General features: G+C 39.8%; 3 protein-coding genes and 1 long non-coding RNA gene across 6 annotated transcripts; 3 read left to right on the top strand and 1 right to left on the bottom strand.

Annotated features, from left to right (window-relative positions):
* The first annotated feature begins 38 nt into the window (after positions 1-38).
* On the top strand, positions 39-4572 carry LOC135617744 (uncharacterized). Its single transcript, XM_065118292.1, has 4 exons — positions 39-482; positions 1446-1584; positions 2643-2718; positions 4220-4572. Exons 1-4 carry the CDS (start codon positions 137-139, stop codon positions 4358-4360), a joined length of 702 nt encoding a protein of 233 aa, XP_064974364.1. The 5' UTR covers positions 39-136; the 3' UTR covers positions 4361-4572.
* Positions 4573-7284: 2712 nt separating this feature from the next.
* Positions 7285-8577, top strand: LOC135617745 (cationic peroxidase 1-like). The gene is made up of 4 exons (XM_065118293.1): positions 7285-7506; positions 7671-7862; positions 7962-8127; positions 8192-8577. The coding sequence occupies exons 1-4, from the start codon at positions 7300-7302 to the stop codon at positions 8575-8577; spliced, it is 951 nt and encodes a 316-aa protein (XP_064974365.1). The 5' UTR covers positions 7285-7299.
* LOC108953327 (uncharacterized) lies at positions 8145-11844 on the bottom strand. Of its 3 annotated transcripts, none has more exons than XR_001978955.2 (4): positions 11506-11844; positions 9301-9440; positions 8671-8865; positions 8145-8582 (listed from the first exon to the last, which is right to left on the bottom strand). It is a non-coding gene; the product is annotated as an uncharacterized LOC108953327 (long non-coding RNA). The 3 variants fall into 3 exon arrangements; XR_001978956.2 differs by having other exon boundaries at positions 8675-8865; XR_010488830.1 differs by having other exon boundaries at positions 8145-8865; positions 11506-11843.
* Positions 11845-14601: 2757 nt separating this feature from the next.
* Positions 14602-16299, top strand: LOC103992527 (peroxidase 4). Its single transcript, XM_009412261.3, has 4 exons — positions 14602-14937; positions 15032-15223; positions 15305-15470; positions 15757-16299. The coding sequence occupies exons 1-4, from the start codon at positions 14719-14721 to the stop codon at positions 16146-16148; spliced, it is 969 nt and encodes a 322-aa protein (XP_009410536.2). The 5' UTR covers positions 14602-14718; the 3' UTR covers positions 16149-16299.
* The last annotated feature ends 854 nt before the right edge of the window (positions 16300-17153 follow it).

The raw sequence follows: 17153 nt of genomic DNA, 5'->3' as shown, positions 1-17153 counted from the left end.
GTGTTTCCCCTCTTTAAATTCCTTTCTCGCTCTCGTTCCTTGCCGCTCAAATCTCGCCCCTTTCCTTCTCTTCCTCCTCCACCCCAAGGCTCTGTAATTCTTAACCCTAATCGTACATTTCTATCGCCGATTGCCCATGTCCGAGCTCGCGGCACAGCTTGACGAGACCTCGGCTTCGGCGACTCCTACCCCGTCGAATCCAATCAACGGGAAGCCGGCGGTCGTTAGAATTAAGCGGTATAGCTCGAGGAGGCAGCAACAGAAAGATAAGAAGAGGACGCCGCTCGCTGACCTCACCAACGCCACCTCCTCCTCTTCCCCTCGGCTCCACCTAGAGGAACGTGAGCCCGATCCCAAATCCGCTCTCCCTCCACCTTCGATCCCCCCCGCCACCTCCGTCCGAGGCGCTGAAGGCGAGCATGGAGGCACGTCTGTTGCCCCCACGTCTCCTCAGGGAGTCAAGGAGTCGTTCCTTGGTCCCGGTGAGCTTTCTTCTGTTTTCCCCTCTAAATTATCTCGAGGATACAAGGTACCCTGCTTTGCGCTGCCGAAATGCCCTTTTGGTCTTTTCCATGAATGTTCTGGAGTCGATGCCAGTTAGGCTTCTTGTGCTGTCTGTATCTGTTGAGATTACAGTGAACCCCTTTCGACAATGCCATAGTGTAGTTCTGTTCTTAACCGGGGGTTAAATGAGTATTCTAGGGTTAAGATCTTAGCTAATGCGAGGAATGAATGGAGTTCCATAGGTCTGTCGAACTCATTAGCTCTGGTTTTTCCTTGGAGCACTTGTAATCTTCATGTTAGTCTAATCTTTGTTTTATTTCTTTCTTTTTTATTGTTGTTCTGACAGTTGTTTGCCCTTTGAGTAGTAAATTTTTGGTAATCAGTAACACTGAAGGTGCAATGATGTGGCTAAATGGTTGTCACTCCTCTATAATTCATAGAAACTCAGCCATAGCCATGTTATAGTACTTCATCCATGGCATAATTGCTACCTATGTTTTTGTAAACAATAACTTATAACTCGTTTTGGGCGCTTCAACACTGATATTCATGGATGCTGGACTAGTTTTGCATAAAGAGGCTCTAGGATTCTAATTGGTTGAAGCTTTGAGTTGATGGAAGCTAAAGAGTGGGTTCCTGTGGATATAGTGAAACACCATCTGCAAAACCTTTCTTCTCTGAAGGTGATGTGGTCATGGCAGACATGAGTCAGATATTTCAATTGTGAAAATAAACTGCAGATGTTGATTGTCTGTATATATTATCTTTAATTTCTCTTGATATGTCTCATTAGTATCAGGGAAGTTGTATTTGGTTATGCTATGTGGTTTATGGTAATATCTTTAATGATTCTAAGAACCAACTTTCGGTGACATTTTTTAGCATCTCTATTCAACAAAAGGGAATTCACTAGTGGTGTAAACTCCTTATACGTGTTGCAGGTGGAGATGGTGTCACTTGCGACAAATCTGTGCATTCTGTAGTTTATACACGGAGTATTCTGAGGAGTACAAAGTCTAAGGGTAAAGAACCCTGCACGACATCCAGTTGCCCCCCGGCTGAAAAGATTAGAACTGTCGAGTGCGTAGCGCATTTATAATATCACCTCATTACATTTATATTGTTTTGCATTCTTCGTTGTGGCTAACTTTTATTTTGTATTGCTTAAACTCATAAAACTATATAATGTTGCCATGCATAAATGCCTATTTAAGTCCATTCTAAAAGTTCATTTTAAACTAGAATCTAATCTTTTAATATGCTAAAAGATTTGCATTGCATCTTCTGCTACATTGACTTTCAGAATCTTCCTCTTCCTATTGAGCTTCCCACCACCTATCAGGGGTAGTTGGAATATTGGATGATATGTGGAGTCAGGCGAGGCAAGTGTATTTCTAATTCTTTGTTTTGGGGCATAGAGTGATGACAATTCATTGTTCAGTCCCTTCGATTCCATGATTGAAAAGCTGTAGCAATGGTTGCTACTGCCTCCTACAAACTTGGACAGTTACAACCAAGTAATATGACGATTTCCTTGCAGTCACATTCTTTTCGCTTATGAATGATCTTTTGTTGTTTCTTGATTTAACTTCGTGGGTGTTGCAGCATTTTGTTAGTCATGCTCTCTGTAGTATCATACTATCATCAGTCAGTTTATTTTATTGTATTAATGTGAAAATTTTCTAATGAGTTGGTGTGGTTAAAATTTTATGATATGGTCAAGATTATTCTGCAAAGGAGTATCTATCTCTTAAAAGATTGTTTGCAGCCCTTTTGTTGCTAGTTCATTCCTTGTTCTGCTTGAGCCTCTTAAGTTCTTCTTGTTGAGAGCTATGCTTGTATGGAAGAAATTTATACGTTCAAAATGAAGATGACACCTCAGTAGAGATAGAGTTCATTTGATATAATGTCTCATACAAATGGTCTTAATCTGAGTGGGTAATTGGATGGGAGAACTGTTGTTAAATGCAAGCTATTTGTGCTGTGAAGAAGGCGTCTGTTCTTAGTCTGAGTGGGTAATTGGATGGAAAAAGACAGTTGTTAAATGCAAGCAACTAGTGCTGTGAAACAGGTGTATCAGTTATGCTCAGTACTTTTGTATTGTCATATTATATTCTAATGTTGTTCGTATCTTTCAGCAGTGGAAAACTGATGGGTGATGCCATCGCCAGTGGACGAAAGGCATTTTCAGTTCCATTTGAGAAACGCAAAAAGGTTTGTTCTTGCTTTGTTTTTTCTTAAAAAAATGGAGCCTGTTAGTGGTTGGTTTCACTTAAAAAATTCTTTTGTTAGTTTTAAAAATGGTTGAAGCAAGTTAGAAGCAACGATTAGATAATAAATTGCTTTCAAAATAAAATAGATAGCATAAAATAACATGAACAGTGAGTGCATTTGCAAATATTGAAATTCTTCATTGTGTATGCATTATGCATGAGAAGCGAAACCTTCTTTAAAATATTTATATTTTCTTTTATTGGAGCAGTGTTGTTGAATACATTGTTCACAAGAATCTTTTTGTTACATCTTTTTCTGAGACTTCTTCAGCACTCGGGCACCATTTTTTTTTGTCTTTCTGCTTGTTCTGGAGGGGACAACTGTATGTCTTCAATAGCACATAATGTTTTATAGTTTTTTTAATCTAGTTTTGTTGATTGGACACATCTTCTTGATCTTTCTATAGATTTGGCTTGGTGATTTTTCAGATTTTCTCTCAGCATTTATATTTCATCCATTGTTTTAGGTAGGCATTCAACATGCAAATCTCATCCGTAGATATTGTGTTTCCTAGTATGGTTTAAATGGTATGCAAGTGGAAACTGATGGTAATGCAGTGTAAATTAGTTTCGTCTGTTGTTTCTAGTATATGACAATCATAAGCAGGGATTGCCTTTTTGGGTATAGGACCCGTTTCGGCAATTTGTCGGACTGGTTTGTACTGGTGTACCGACACACGGTATGCCAGTGCGTATCAGTGGTTTAGCGAGGAAGAAAAAGAGAGAGAAGTGGAAGGGGTGATAGAGGAACAGAGGAGGAAGGAGGAAGGAATAAGGAAGAAGAAAGGAGAGCAGGAAAAGAGCAGTGACAGCACACTTGGGAGGCAGCGGCTGCACTGGTGGCAGCAGCGAGGCAATGGCATCATTGAAGCAGCAACAACAGCGATGAGGAAGCGTCAAAGCAGTAGTGGCAAAGCGGCGATAGTGAGGCGGTGGCATCTTAGGCAAGAAGAGTACTCATGTTTGTGAGCTCTAATCTGTTTTTTTTTTCTTTATTAACACTGATTTGGACAGAACCCACCATTTCTTTAATTTTTAATTAATTTAATTGGATCATCCGAAACAGGGTGGCCCACGTATCGGCTAGATCGTTACGTATCATTCCATTTCGGGTGGTTAAACAAACATTGATCAAAAGTCGTTTGTGTCATGAATATGGCTCAAAGGAGTGTCGCAATTAATAATAGGTGTATTGTTCTTTGCCACAATTAACAGATGTTTGACGTTCAAGCTTTGGCTATAATGTCTAGATTTTTGGGAAAGCTGAGATTTAATACTTTTATTGTTCCATCTTATAGTGTACATCATTTCTTCTACTTCTGTCCTGCATTGTACATTATTATTTTCTCACACTTTCCACGATTTGACATTCTGTTATCTTTTCTAGTAATGCACCGTTTTATCATGCTAATTTTCTCCATGTGGTGCTGTGGTATGTACAGAGGCAGCGATATGTGGTGCCTGAAGCTATCAACAAATCCTTGTTGCCTCAGGATTTCATAGAGAAACAGCGGGCCTATTTTGCTGAGGTTGATGCTTTTGATCTTCCTGAAGAGGCTGTTTCAGAGAGTGAGCTAGAGTAGGAGCAAGAAGATTCCATTTCCAGTAGAATACCAGTATTAACCTTGACATTTCTGTACAGTGATTGATGTACAGCTAATTCAGTATATAAAAGGTAACCAAGGGTTCTTGATGGCAAAACCAGTTGTGTCCTCGGTTGTGTTGAGGACAACTGATTGTAGATTCTAAACTGTGTTTTATAGATTAACCAATATGTTGTGACCTCTGTGTGAAATAAATTCTTAAGTCTTCTGTCAAAAGAACTACCGACCAACTCGATAGAGGTCTTTACAGCTTTGGTTATTATTTCCAGCTTCTAAGAAAATTCCATTATTTGGCAAGAATGTGATATCCAATGCATGCAGTTTGTACTTTTGCGTTGCTGCAATGAAGTATATGGGAGTCATGCCATTCTCAGGTCTCTGAGTTGGTGCTGCCATACGAAGTCAAACCGCAGGAAGTATATGGAGTTGATTTTTTTTCCGTTGCTGAAAGGAATGCTTACATGATTTGCAGGTGCTTCAGACCATTTCTAAGAAATCGGCGTTGATGGCGGAACTCATCAAGGCGAAGCAAGCTGGTACGCAAGTTCTCACTTTCATATACTTCGATTAGATGAGATCGGGTGGTTCTCCTGACTTGCATACACGGATGCCTGTATTGGTCACTGGAGCTGTGACATGTTCTTGTGCAGTTTTCAGAGTCCACTTCGCTCGAATTCCTGCGTTGTTTCGCCTCTCGTCACATGTCAAAGCTGCCGAAAGTTGGGCGACGTGCCGACAGAGAGCGTTCTTTCGGCTGTGAATTTTCTCGTGCAAATGCCAATAGCATTCCAGCGACCACTGCAGGTTGTGTTTGTTTTTAGTTAATGCAATTGATTGTCCTCCAAGTTATTACATATTTATCAGCATACCGAACTGAAAGCTGCGGCTGGGACAAGCTTGACAAGGTTCCAAGCTTTGGACACCCATGTGTTGGTGCAAGGAGCGCCTGATCTAGTTGACCAAACGTGTTGCTGGCATGAGGGTATCAGCTAGTTTTATCGGAAAAGATTATTCATATATATACACAATTTTTCATGTATACACATAATTTTTCATATGTACACGTCGCTGATCCTTTAAAAAAAATATTCATATATACACATAATATTTTAAGATTAAGATATATTTTAGCTCTTATAATTTTGATATAATTTACTTGTATCTAAAATAATTTATATATTTTTAAAAATATAACATATATGTCTATATCGTTAAATCTGAGTTAACAGACGTTAGAGTTTATTTACGTAACATGTTGACTCACAATAAATAATTACTATAATGATATATATAATTTAAATTAAAAAAAGATTAAAGATTATTTTAATCAGTATATTTTTAATCATAGATCACTTAAGTATTTATGATTTATTCATATTTAAAATAATTTATATATTTTTAAAAATATATTGTATAAGTCTTTTCTGTAAAGTTTGAGTTAACGGATGTTAGAGTAAAAATAATTATACGTATAATTTAAGTTTAAAAAGTTCATCTCCTCGAGAAAAAGAAAGCGACAAAGGCTGTAGCGATAAACGAAGACAAAGAGGGATCAGGAAACCACTACATGCTTAAGTCGGATTAGTTAACGTACATCCACCTAAGGCAGGATCAGAAACTCCTGAGCTCGTCGTTAGCTCGAGAGAGGCTGATGCCTCCTCTCACCATTGATGATAGTCTTAGTATTTCTTACAAACTTAAATTATATGTGTTACTATATTAATTATTTATTATGAGTTATATTAATGATTTATTATGAGTTAACATGTCACGTAAGCAGATTGGACGAGAAGGATTTATATGCTATATTTTTAAAATATATTGATTATTTTAGATACGAATAAACAATAAAGAATTAAGTAATTAATGACCAAAACTAGAATGATTAAAATAGATCTGAACTTTTTTTTAAAACTTAAATTACATATGTCATTATATTAATTATTTATTATGAGTCTGTATGTCACATAAATAAACTCTAATGCTTGATAATTCAAACTTGACATGAGGGACTTATATGTTACATTTTTGAAAACGTAAAGATCACTTTAGACACTAGTGAATCATAATGACTTAAGTGATCTATGATTAAAACCACATAACCTAAAATAGATCTTAAACTTTTTTTTTTTCAAATCGGAATTAGATATCCTGAGTACTACAATACCTTTGGAGCATCGGAGTATGCGGGTTGGGAAGATGAACCATAAGAGCTTAAGTGGTTCATTACCAAAACAACAGGAGTTAAAATGAATCTTAATTATTTTTAAAATTTAAAATTATATATATTATTTTATTAATTATTTATTATGAGTCAGTATTTCACGAATTGTTACGTTTGTTAATTTTATATACTACGTTTTTAAAAATTTAAAGATTATTTTAGACATGAATAAATCATAAGGACTTAATGATTAAAATCACATGGTCTAATATATATATATATATATATATATTTTGTAACAGGTTGATTGGAAGCAGACATCCTGAGTTCTACAATACCCTTGGAGCATCGGAGTAAGCGGGTTAGGAAGGTTAGGTCTATTTACAAAGTGCATGCATGCAGTCCAAAACATCATTTTTCAACCCTCGTGTGTATGATGGCAGCACGACAATCCCTGTGTGCAAAAGCCACATGATAAGTATGTAGTGAATTCAGAAAATAAAAAGAAAAACTTGTTGCATATGATTCTCGAGGTTTTCTTTTTTTTTCTTCTTCTCTTGATTGGTCTTTATTGCTTGCGTTTGAGATTTTAGGAAGGGAGCAGACTGTTAGTTGAAGAGGTGTTGACCTGAAGAGAGCAAGAAGATCCAAAGGTTTAGGTTTGCTTGCTTCCGATTCGCCCATAAATAGCCAGGCTTGTGCACCATCTTGCCACACTCCCAAGTTTGAGCTCTTCCTTCCCCCATACATAACGATGGCCTCCCTCCGTCCCTCTCCTTGTGCCCTGCTATTCCTCTTCTTCATCGCCATGGCTTCTGCTCAGCTGTCCCCTACTTTCTACAACACCGCGTGCCCTGATGCTCTGAGCACCATTCAATCTGTCGTGGCCGCCGCTGTTGCCAATGAGAGTCGCATGGGAGCCTCGCTGCTCCGTCTGCATTTCCACGACTGCTTCGTTAATGCAAGTCCCGCTTAAACCCGTGCTCGTATCTTTATGATTCACGTAACGAGTTATCTATTCTGCCCATCTGCATGCATCTGATTGCTTGTTGTTTAAAGCGAGGCACGAGTGGGAGTTAATATGCATGCGAAGAAGCTAATGATGTCGATGACGACGACACGCAGGGTTGCGATGGATCGGTCCTGTTGGATGACACGGCCAACTTCACGGGAGAGAAGAATGCATTCCCCAACCTAAACTCCATAAGAGGTTTCGACGTGGTCGACAGCATCAAATCCCAGGTCGAGGCCATCTGCGAGCAAGTCGTCTCCTGTGCTGACATCCTTGCGGTGGCAGCTCGAGACTCCGTCGTCGCCGTAAGAATCCACCATCTTCTAACGCCATGCATGCATTGCCCTTTTTTTGAGTGTTCTTTCTCGTGAACCCAATCAAATCTGGAATTGCAACTTTTGCAGCTCGGTGGACCTTCGTATACAGTTCAATTAGGAAGAAGAGACGCGACGACAGCGAGCCGCAGCGCGGCTAACAGTAATCTTCCGCCGCCGACATTAAGCCTCAGTGGTCTACTGTCATCTTTCTCCAGTAAAGGCCTCAGTGCCACCGACATGGTTGCACTCTCAGGTAAACGGAGCGTCCGATGCTCGTAACATGTCTCTTCTTCCACCTTAACGTTGTTCTCCAACAGGGGCGCATACAATAGGGAGCGCAAAGTGCAGTTCATACCGCAACAGGATCTACAACGAGGCCAATATCAACGCCTCGTTCGCCAACTCCACGAAGGCCAACTGCCCGAGCTCCGGCGGCGACAACAACCTGTCGCCTCTCGATGTCGTGACCCCCACAGTCTTCGACAACTCCTACTTCCAGAATCTGGTGAGCAAGAAGGGCCTGCTGCACTCGGACCAGCAGCTCTACAATGGAGGATCCACCGATTCCCTGGTCACCACCTATTCCGAAGACACGGACGCCTTCTTCAGCGACTTCGCTACCGCCATGGTGAACATGGGGAACATTAGTCCTCTCACCGGCACCGACGGCGAGATTAGGCTCAACTGCAGGAAGATCAACTGAGGACGCTGCAACAACACGTACAAGTCAATATTGTTCTTCTATTGTGTCTCATGTTAGTCCTCAAAAACCATGCAACAAACAAATATCTTCAACCTACGAAATGATATTAGATGAAACTCCAAGTAAATTTTCTCTGTCTCTTTGCCATCGTATCTCATCAACAGTCAAAGGAGTCATGTGTTACTCTTTGAACCGAATCTAATTCAAAATGGGTCGGGATGAATCGGGAGGGTTGAAGCTGCGTTGACTTCTGTCATAAAATACTCAGCGTCCAAGTCTGCATTAATTCTGCTCTCAGATAAACACGAACATATTAATTCTTTGTATTGTCAGGAAAACACAAAAAGACAATTGACTAAAAGAATCGAAAATAAGATAAGCATGGAGTAAAACAGCAATAGAAAACATATCCAACACGAGATTCTGATTTGTGTTCATCAAAGTCAAAGCCGCCAAACTATTATGAAAAAAACCAGAAGGTAACACGAAATATTGCATTATTGCAACATGGGTTATAGAATGTTCCCCCAAAATGGAATCAAAGATGCATCCAAGAGATGAAGTCATGAAGCACAAACACAACGAGAAGAAAAACAAAGTATTCTCTACAAACAAATTTCACTCGTTATAATTATCATTTGAAACGACAAGTGAGGTCACAAACTAGTTGTCTATCAATATTTCGTCGAACAGAAAGAAACAGAACATCAAGATCATTCGTACCAGAATACACACCATTGGAACTCTGGAACATCAGCTTGGCACAGATTGTAGCCTCTGTAGGTCTTATGAGTGAGATTAGAGTTTATGCTTTTCCAGTCGAAGTCTATTATCTTCGTCCCGCTCCCAAAGTCACCAATCTCCTGTGACAAAAAAGTGCACACATAAGAAATGTACTGTGACAGAGTTTGCTATTTCAGCTATATGTATTCATAAACATATTAAAAAAAAGGTCCAAATGAATATAATCAGAAGGACAGACAGATTTTGCTTTTTCTTTTTCCAGGAAGACAAATAAAATTCTAATGTCCTACTAGTACAAAGACAAATCTGAACTTAAATATTAAAGCAAGATGGTGAGCTTTAGAAACCCGAATGACAGTTCTTAGAACATCCTTCTTTAATTTATCTATGACAAAGGCACATAAGATCAAGTCAGATAAACTTAATTATCTGAATTCACTAAATAGAAAACCTTTAAAGGATATCTCTGAACAAGCTTAGTCAAAGATAGCTCTAATAATGACGACAAAAGATATAAAGATTTCGGAAACCACCATTGTCAATGTAAATTGTAACATAATAGCTTATTTTGCAGAGCACTGCTAACGGAACAAACCGTTGCAACAGTGTTCGATGCATGGGAAGCAATGAGGCACTGATCGGTTAGCTTCTTATAATGCACGAAAGAACTAATTAAATCATGAATTACAAGTTCAATTTATTTCTCATTTATAATAGACTCTTTAACTCTGTCAACCAGGAGTTCGGAAACTAGAATGGCAGTTCTTAGAGCATCCTTCTTCGATTTATCTATGACAAAGACACATAAGATCATGTCAGATATGCTTAACTATCTGAATTCGCCAAATAGAAAACCTTTAAAGGACATTTCTGAATAGGCTTAGTCAAAGATAGTTTTAATAATGATCAGAAAAGATAAAGATTCAGAAAACCACCATTGTCAATGTAAACTGTAACATAATAGCTTATTTTACAGAGCACTGCTAATGGAACAAACCATTGCAACAGTGTTCAATGCATGAGAAGTAGCAAGCCGCTGGTCGGTTTGCTTCCTACAATCCATGATATGAATTACAAGTTCAATTTACTTCTCATTTATAAATGATTCTTTAACTCCTCTATTAACAGAGTCACCCAGGAGTTCAGAAACTCGAATGACAGTTCTTAGAGAATCTATGACAAAGGCACATAAGATCAAGCCAGATGTATATGTTGCATCATTTTACGTGTTGCATTAAAAATCAGGTTTTTATCACTCTAAAATGATAAGGAAGATAAAGAAAGTATCACTTATATGGACCATTAAATTCGGTAGCCTCTTGTAATCATTGAATTCTGATAAATGCACAAAATTCAACTAAGTGGCAGGCAGTACTTCGCAAACCTTTTTGGGTTTTCATGTTTCAGATGATACAGATGATCAAATTTTCAGACAGCTTTCTTCATACTTCATGGCAATAGAAGTCATTTTTTTTCAAAGACAAACACTGAACCAAGTCAATGGACCCAATTAAGTGCCAAGATAAAGGACAAATCCTCGTGTATCAATCAAAAGAAGAGACTGTATGCTATCAAGAGGGTACACACTGGAGATGTTTTCCAATGGAAATCACATGAGAGAATTCATAATCATAATATCATTGTCTTACTCTTACACCAACTATATTAATGGTTTTCTTATGAACCTAATCACCAACCATTCTATTAATGGGCTACAATATTATTCCTAATTGATTCTCAAAATCCTTTCTCATAATGACTTCATCCATGTTATCCTTAATTCAACATGCTATTAAAACCTTTGATCACATTACCAAGGAAAGAAATATTGCTTGGCATAAGATTAGAAGCAGAATGAGCATCTGAATTCTTAACTTAAATAAAAACAAGATCTTGCGGTGTTCAACTTGCAGAACAAATACATGTTTAAGCACTTCAATCCAACATAAAATCACTATTAATTTTCTTGATTATCTTCGTTTGATTCGTTTTCAGGCGTCATTATTCACTGGACATAACAATAAAAGGACAATTCATTGATAACTCCTCTTCTTTCAGCTTACAATCTGAGATACACAAAGCAGTGACCAACAACCAATCAAACGAAACCTAACAAGGGATTCATCAAAACGTGCGGAAATTAGTGAATGCAATGAAGAAAGTTGGAGAAGACCAGCGATGTACCTGTTTGATCTCTGATCCAAGTGGATCTCCCTTGGTGTTCCTGGACGATTCGGAGAAGCTACGATTTCAAGCTTCCCACCTCCGCATTCACCGCTCCATTGTTCGAGCAGTGGAAGAGTCCACCAAATCGAACAAAAACCAAGTCGAAAAGAAGCGTTTCTTCACCAAGAAAACGAATCTTGCGGTACGAAACCGGCGGAGATACGGGGAAGATAGACGTAAAAAGGCGTCACCGACGGGGAGCAGCGGCGCTTTATCCTGCCCGGTGATCGACGCCGGCGATGGAGGCGGAGGGGACCAAACAGGGAAGGAAGTCACGGCGAGACTGAGGAAAATAATAATAATTTTTTCGTTACCCGTATCTTCGTTACCCATCTGAGCTCCGTACCTGTTTCTTCGCAGGTGGGCCGCATAACCACTACCCTACGTGTTTCATCACGCGTGGCCCCCACGGACGCAAAGCAGGTTAACGGGGTGAGCAGGCCCTGAACGGGCCGAGACAGGCATTCTGTGGTGAACGATTGTAGTCCTCGGACCCACAGATGACCCCACATCTTTTTCCAGTAAACGTCGAGGTGAGACTAAACTGGGTCAACGAGTGCGACGCGGTCGAGGCAAACCCCTCATCCGATGTGACCTCAATTCGAATTCTAAAAGTCTATTTAAGAATTTTTCATCAAAAAATTTTGATCATATAAAAATATCATTTTACCTCTACATCGCGTGATCTTTTATTGTCCCCACTACCTCTATATCTTGTTTGTCTTATCAAATCTATCCTCATCGCTCTTAAACGAGCAAGGGCACTAGCAATCATCGTCATCGATCGAAGGAAAGAATAGTTCATACTTATCGTTGCTGGGCACAAGGTGAAGGAGTTACGAATGTTATACCTCTATCATTGGGTCTAACGAGAGTCGTCGAATGGGTTTGACATAGGTGAAGATAGATCCAATGGGGTGTCAAGGGTAAAATAATTATTTTAAAAAATAATTTATAATAATTTTTTAAACTTGACGGGAAAGGAATTTATTAAATGCTTTTGCATTAAATTTGTATATTTGTTTTTATATATTATATCTCAAAATCATTACTGATTCAAAGAGTCTCCTAATAAAAACAGATACAGAAAGCTAAATCCAAAACAATTTACATTCATCAAAATCGATTCAGTCCATGCCATGTAAAGGGGCAAATATATATATATATATATATATATATATATATATATATATATATATATATATATATATATATATATATATATATATATATATATATATATATATATAACTTGGGTGTATGAAGTTGAACATTGGTCAACTGAAAACTTCATTTAATAAGGTTAGTTAAGCAGTGATTAATTCTTCTCAATAAGAACAAAAATGTGGAAGCTATTATTCAAACCTTGTCAAGCATGGCAGCCCAAACCAAACAAGGATTGTGACATGAAAAGACTGTGGAAAAGGAAGTCTCGAGGAAAAGTTCTTTACTCTTTCTCGAAGCAAGGAAGGAAGGATTGTGTCACACAGCAAGAGATGTAAGTGAAGGCTGTGGAGAAGGATGTCTCGAGGAAAAGTCATTTACTTTTTATCTGAGTGGTGCCAAAACCCATCTCATAATAATTGATGAGCCAACAACCAATAGCAACATCTTGCTGTCATTCCTTCATGTTGATTCCCTAAGCAAGAGATTATTTTTTTTCTTCAGCAAGCTATTCTTTAGTAAACAGATTCAGATCTCAAGCAGTGAAACTTCCTGTGATGAAGCTTAAACACTGTTTGGTGAGTGTGTACTTGCCATTTCTTTCCCTCTAAGATAATGACATGCAGTTGGAAGCAGTCATCATCCACTTGTTTGTTTAGAACAGTTCCAGAATCATGTAATCTAGCCGTAGTGCTAGTGGACTTCTCTTCTCTTACCTGCTACCCCATGTAATCATAATGCTTTGCCTAATTCCAGTGTATCATTCAAATGGATGACTACTTGTTCCAAGCATACATGCTGTGGTGAATTCCTCTGACAACCTTTGTTGCAGTGTGAACGATGTTTCCAGTCAAAGATCCCCTGTAGTCGTCTCTACTTAAATGCAAATGATTGAATAATTACATTGATCTTTGCCTATCAAAAATCTCCTTAAAGTATATTAGGTTTTGACCCAAACATATCAAGGAAAAAAGTGCAATCCATTGTTAATCAGACACAAATACTACTGTGAATGAGTCCTTAATCTCCAACAAGTTCAGTCAAACATTTTCTGGGACCCTGGGGAAATATCATGTAATCAATCCAGCTGTCTTCACCTTGGACATCTGATGTTATCCCAGTACCTCAAGGGCTCAAATCTTTTGTTCTATTGTGGAAAAGAAGTCTCAGAGATTAGGTACAAGGTCCCTGTAATTTGTAATTTCCAGGGAGTTTCATATTATATGGTTAGTACAGTATGAGATTATTAGCTCTCCAACATTCCTGCTAAGAAATTGTGGTTCCTAATATTTGTTTGGTACTTGGAATGATCAACAGCATCCTAATACTATGATCACTTTCTCTTCAGCTTTCATGGAGCTAATTGAAACTTCATCTTTCTCAATCAGCTTTTGAAGGATGAGAGACAAATGTTAAAGTGGTTGTCATCGCTTGTGCAGTCAATTCAATTGACTCAAAGTTCATGATTGGGTACAGCTTGCTTTAGAAGTTAATTAACATGGAGTTGCAGATAAGGACACAGTAAGGCTTGTATCGAAGGCTTGACACTTCTTTTAGTGGTGGAGAATGTATAAGCTTAAGACTCATATCAAATTGAACTTTGTTTATCATTCATTACTCTAATTCGAAGTCTAGTAACTATAAATATATTATTTGGGAAGGGAGGTAATCGATCAGTGAGGCAAGATTCTTTATGAAGAAGAACAGATGAGCAGACCTTTTCTTGGTTCCCTTTTGACGAAGCCACTGTGTTACTACTTACCCACCATGGTAGGTGAATCTTTCAAAGGCCAATGCAGTGAGCATATTTTGCTGTGATCCTCATGTATACTTTTCCTATGTGCATGTCTAATTAATGCCCACGCCACCGACTCTTTCAACCCATGCAGATGAATCCATCGTAGCAGGTGAGCAGCTGCTGGATGAAGCTGCCACCATAGATCGTATAATCCAGTCCTCCACCACTATATATATGGCCATGGCCTTTGGCATGCTTACCTCAATCCAATGGCTTCTTCTTCCTCCATAGCCATGGCTGTTCTTTCACTTGTCGTCCTCCTCCTCCTCCTCGGGAGCTCCTCTGCCCAACTCTCGACGAGTTATTACTCGTCGTCCTGCCCCGATCTCTTCAGCACAGTGAGCAGCGTCGTCCAGTCGGCCATCTCGAAGGAGAAGCGGATGGGCGCGTCCCTCCTTCGCCTCTTCTTCCACGACTGCTTCGTCAACGTAGCTCCTCATCCCATGATCCTGCGTGTGTCACGCCTTCTGTCGTGGAACTCCGCGTCTGATATGTTACGTGAACGTGAACTCGTTTTTGTAGGGGTGTGATGGTTCGATACTACTGGATGACACCTCCAGCTTCACCGGGGAGAAGACTGCTAACCCTAACCAGAACTCGGTGAGAGGGTTCGACGTTGTAGACGACATAAAGACTGCGGTGGAGAAGGTGTGCCCCGGCGTGGTGTCGTGTGCCGACATCTTGGCCATCGCTGCGAGAGACTCGGTTGCTACAGTGAGTATCCGATCTCCTTCCTTTACGGTCCAACTTATCGGAGCTATAATCTGGTCACTGATCGAAGCGCTTGTTCTGCAGCTTGGAGGCCAGAGTTGGAACGTGAAGCTGGGAAGAAGGGACTCGACGACGGCAAGCTTGTCTGCAGCTAACAATAACATTCCCCCACCAAGTTCCTCACTCAGCAACCTCATCTCCAAGTTCTCGGATCTGGGTCTCTCGACCAATGACTTGGTGGCTCTCTCTGGTACGCAACCTACAAGCACTCAGTTAGTAGCCGGTTCTTATCAAGCTTAATACGAATCACGTTGACTGCATGCTCTAGAAGCACAAAGTCCAATGCTGGTAAATCAATTTTGGCAGCTATCTAGAATTCATATCACTTCACGATCAGATTTCTTTTAGCTCTGTTTCTGCTTGGAAACCAAGCAATCACCTTGACTCAGTCTACGACATCTTCCCTGTATGAATCTTTCCTTACTAGAAGACTAAACTGCATGCTGCTGACATAAACCTGCTTCCCCTGCATGCAGGGGCACACACCATTGGCCAAGCAAGATGCATCTCCTTCAGGGCGCACATATACACCGACACCAACATCGACAGCGGCTTCGCTAACACGAGGCAGTCGAATTGCCCGAGCACAGCTGGTTCCGGGGACAATAACTTGGCACCATTAGACCTGCAGACTCCGACCACCTTCGACAACAACTACTACAAGAATCTCATCAGCACGAAGGGTCTCCTGCACTCGGATCAAGAGCTTTACAACGGCGGTTCGACCGACTCGCAGGTGATGGCCTACAGCAACAGCTCCGGCAGCTTCTACTCCGACTTCGCAGCTGCCATGATCAAGATGGGAGACATCAGCCCCCTCACGGGCTTCAGCGGTGAGATTAGGAAGAACTGCAGGAAGATTAACTAAAGGTGAAAGCACCATATAGTATAATAAGGGTCAATGGTTTGTTTCCAGTCCTCAGATTTGATGTGCAAGTTTGTGAGCTTGTTCGAAGCAGTCCAAGCTGTGAATCTTCTCTCATATGAATGAAGAAATGATTTCGGTTCTTGAAATATTATCTCACTGAGAGGAACATATAAAGATATTCTTGAAGTCAAGTAAGAATACAATGGTTCACTTCTCTCAAGCAGTCCATATATCACAAAGTTTACACCACCATGTTGTAAGCTGTCATTTTCCTTGGTCCAAATGTCAGCTCACCTTCTGCTTGGAGGAAATTAAGGCTCTGCTATGCTATATATATATATATATATATATATATATATATATATATATATATATATATATATATATATATATATATGAGAATTTTGGGTGCATGCGACAGATTCAAGCAAACATGATGGCGGACCAAATCCCATCACATCAGAAGAACCCCTCTATTCAAAATAAATTAAGCTTATGACTGCTAGAAGAACATAAAGAAAGGACAGGAGATTGTGAAGTCACGCAGTTCCCAATTTATACTTTAAATGTGCTTCAAGTGTTGCCACCTTCCCCACCACTACTCAGAAGTCTGCACGCCAAGGAAACACTCCCCCCCGGCGCCTGGTTTTAGTAATACGAGTAGCTGGCAAATCATCGACCAAGCAGAGGAGTATTCGCCCCCCACACAGGTTGAGCCTTTACATGAAAGAGCTACCGCGCCTGCAATCTGGAGTCCAGACTAAGGACAATTACTGTTGTTGTGGGCATCAATCAAAAGTATCAGATACTCGCACTTGTCTCAGTGATAAGAGAGTCAAGCACCTACTTGAATGGTCGAGGATCATAGTTGGTAGCTGCAGCCAAAGGATTCCGACTCGATTAAAACCATAACTTGGAGATGAAACAGTTTCCATTTAACGTTTAAGATAAATGAGAACACTGTTTGTGAGTTCTGGGAAATCCCAAGAACATGAAAAGCAATTA

Source organism: Musa acuminata, chromosome BXJ2-7 (genome assembly GCF_036884655.1).
Source record: "Musa acuminata AAA Group cultivar baxijiao chromosome BXJ2-7, Cavendish_Baxijiao_AAA, whole genome shotgun sequence".
Lineage (NCBI taxonomy): Eukaryota > Viridiplantae > Streptophyta > Magnoliopsida > Zingiberales > Musaceae > Musa > Musa acuminata.
The sequence above is the reverse complement of the archived record's forward strand: the minus strand, read 5'-3'. Positions and strand labels throughout refer to the sequence as shown.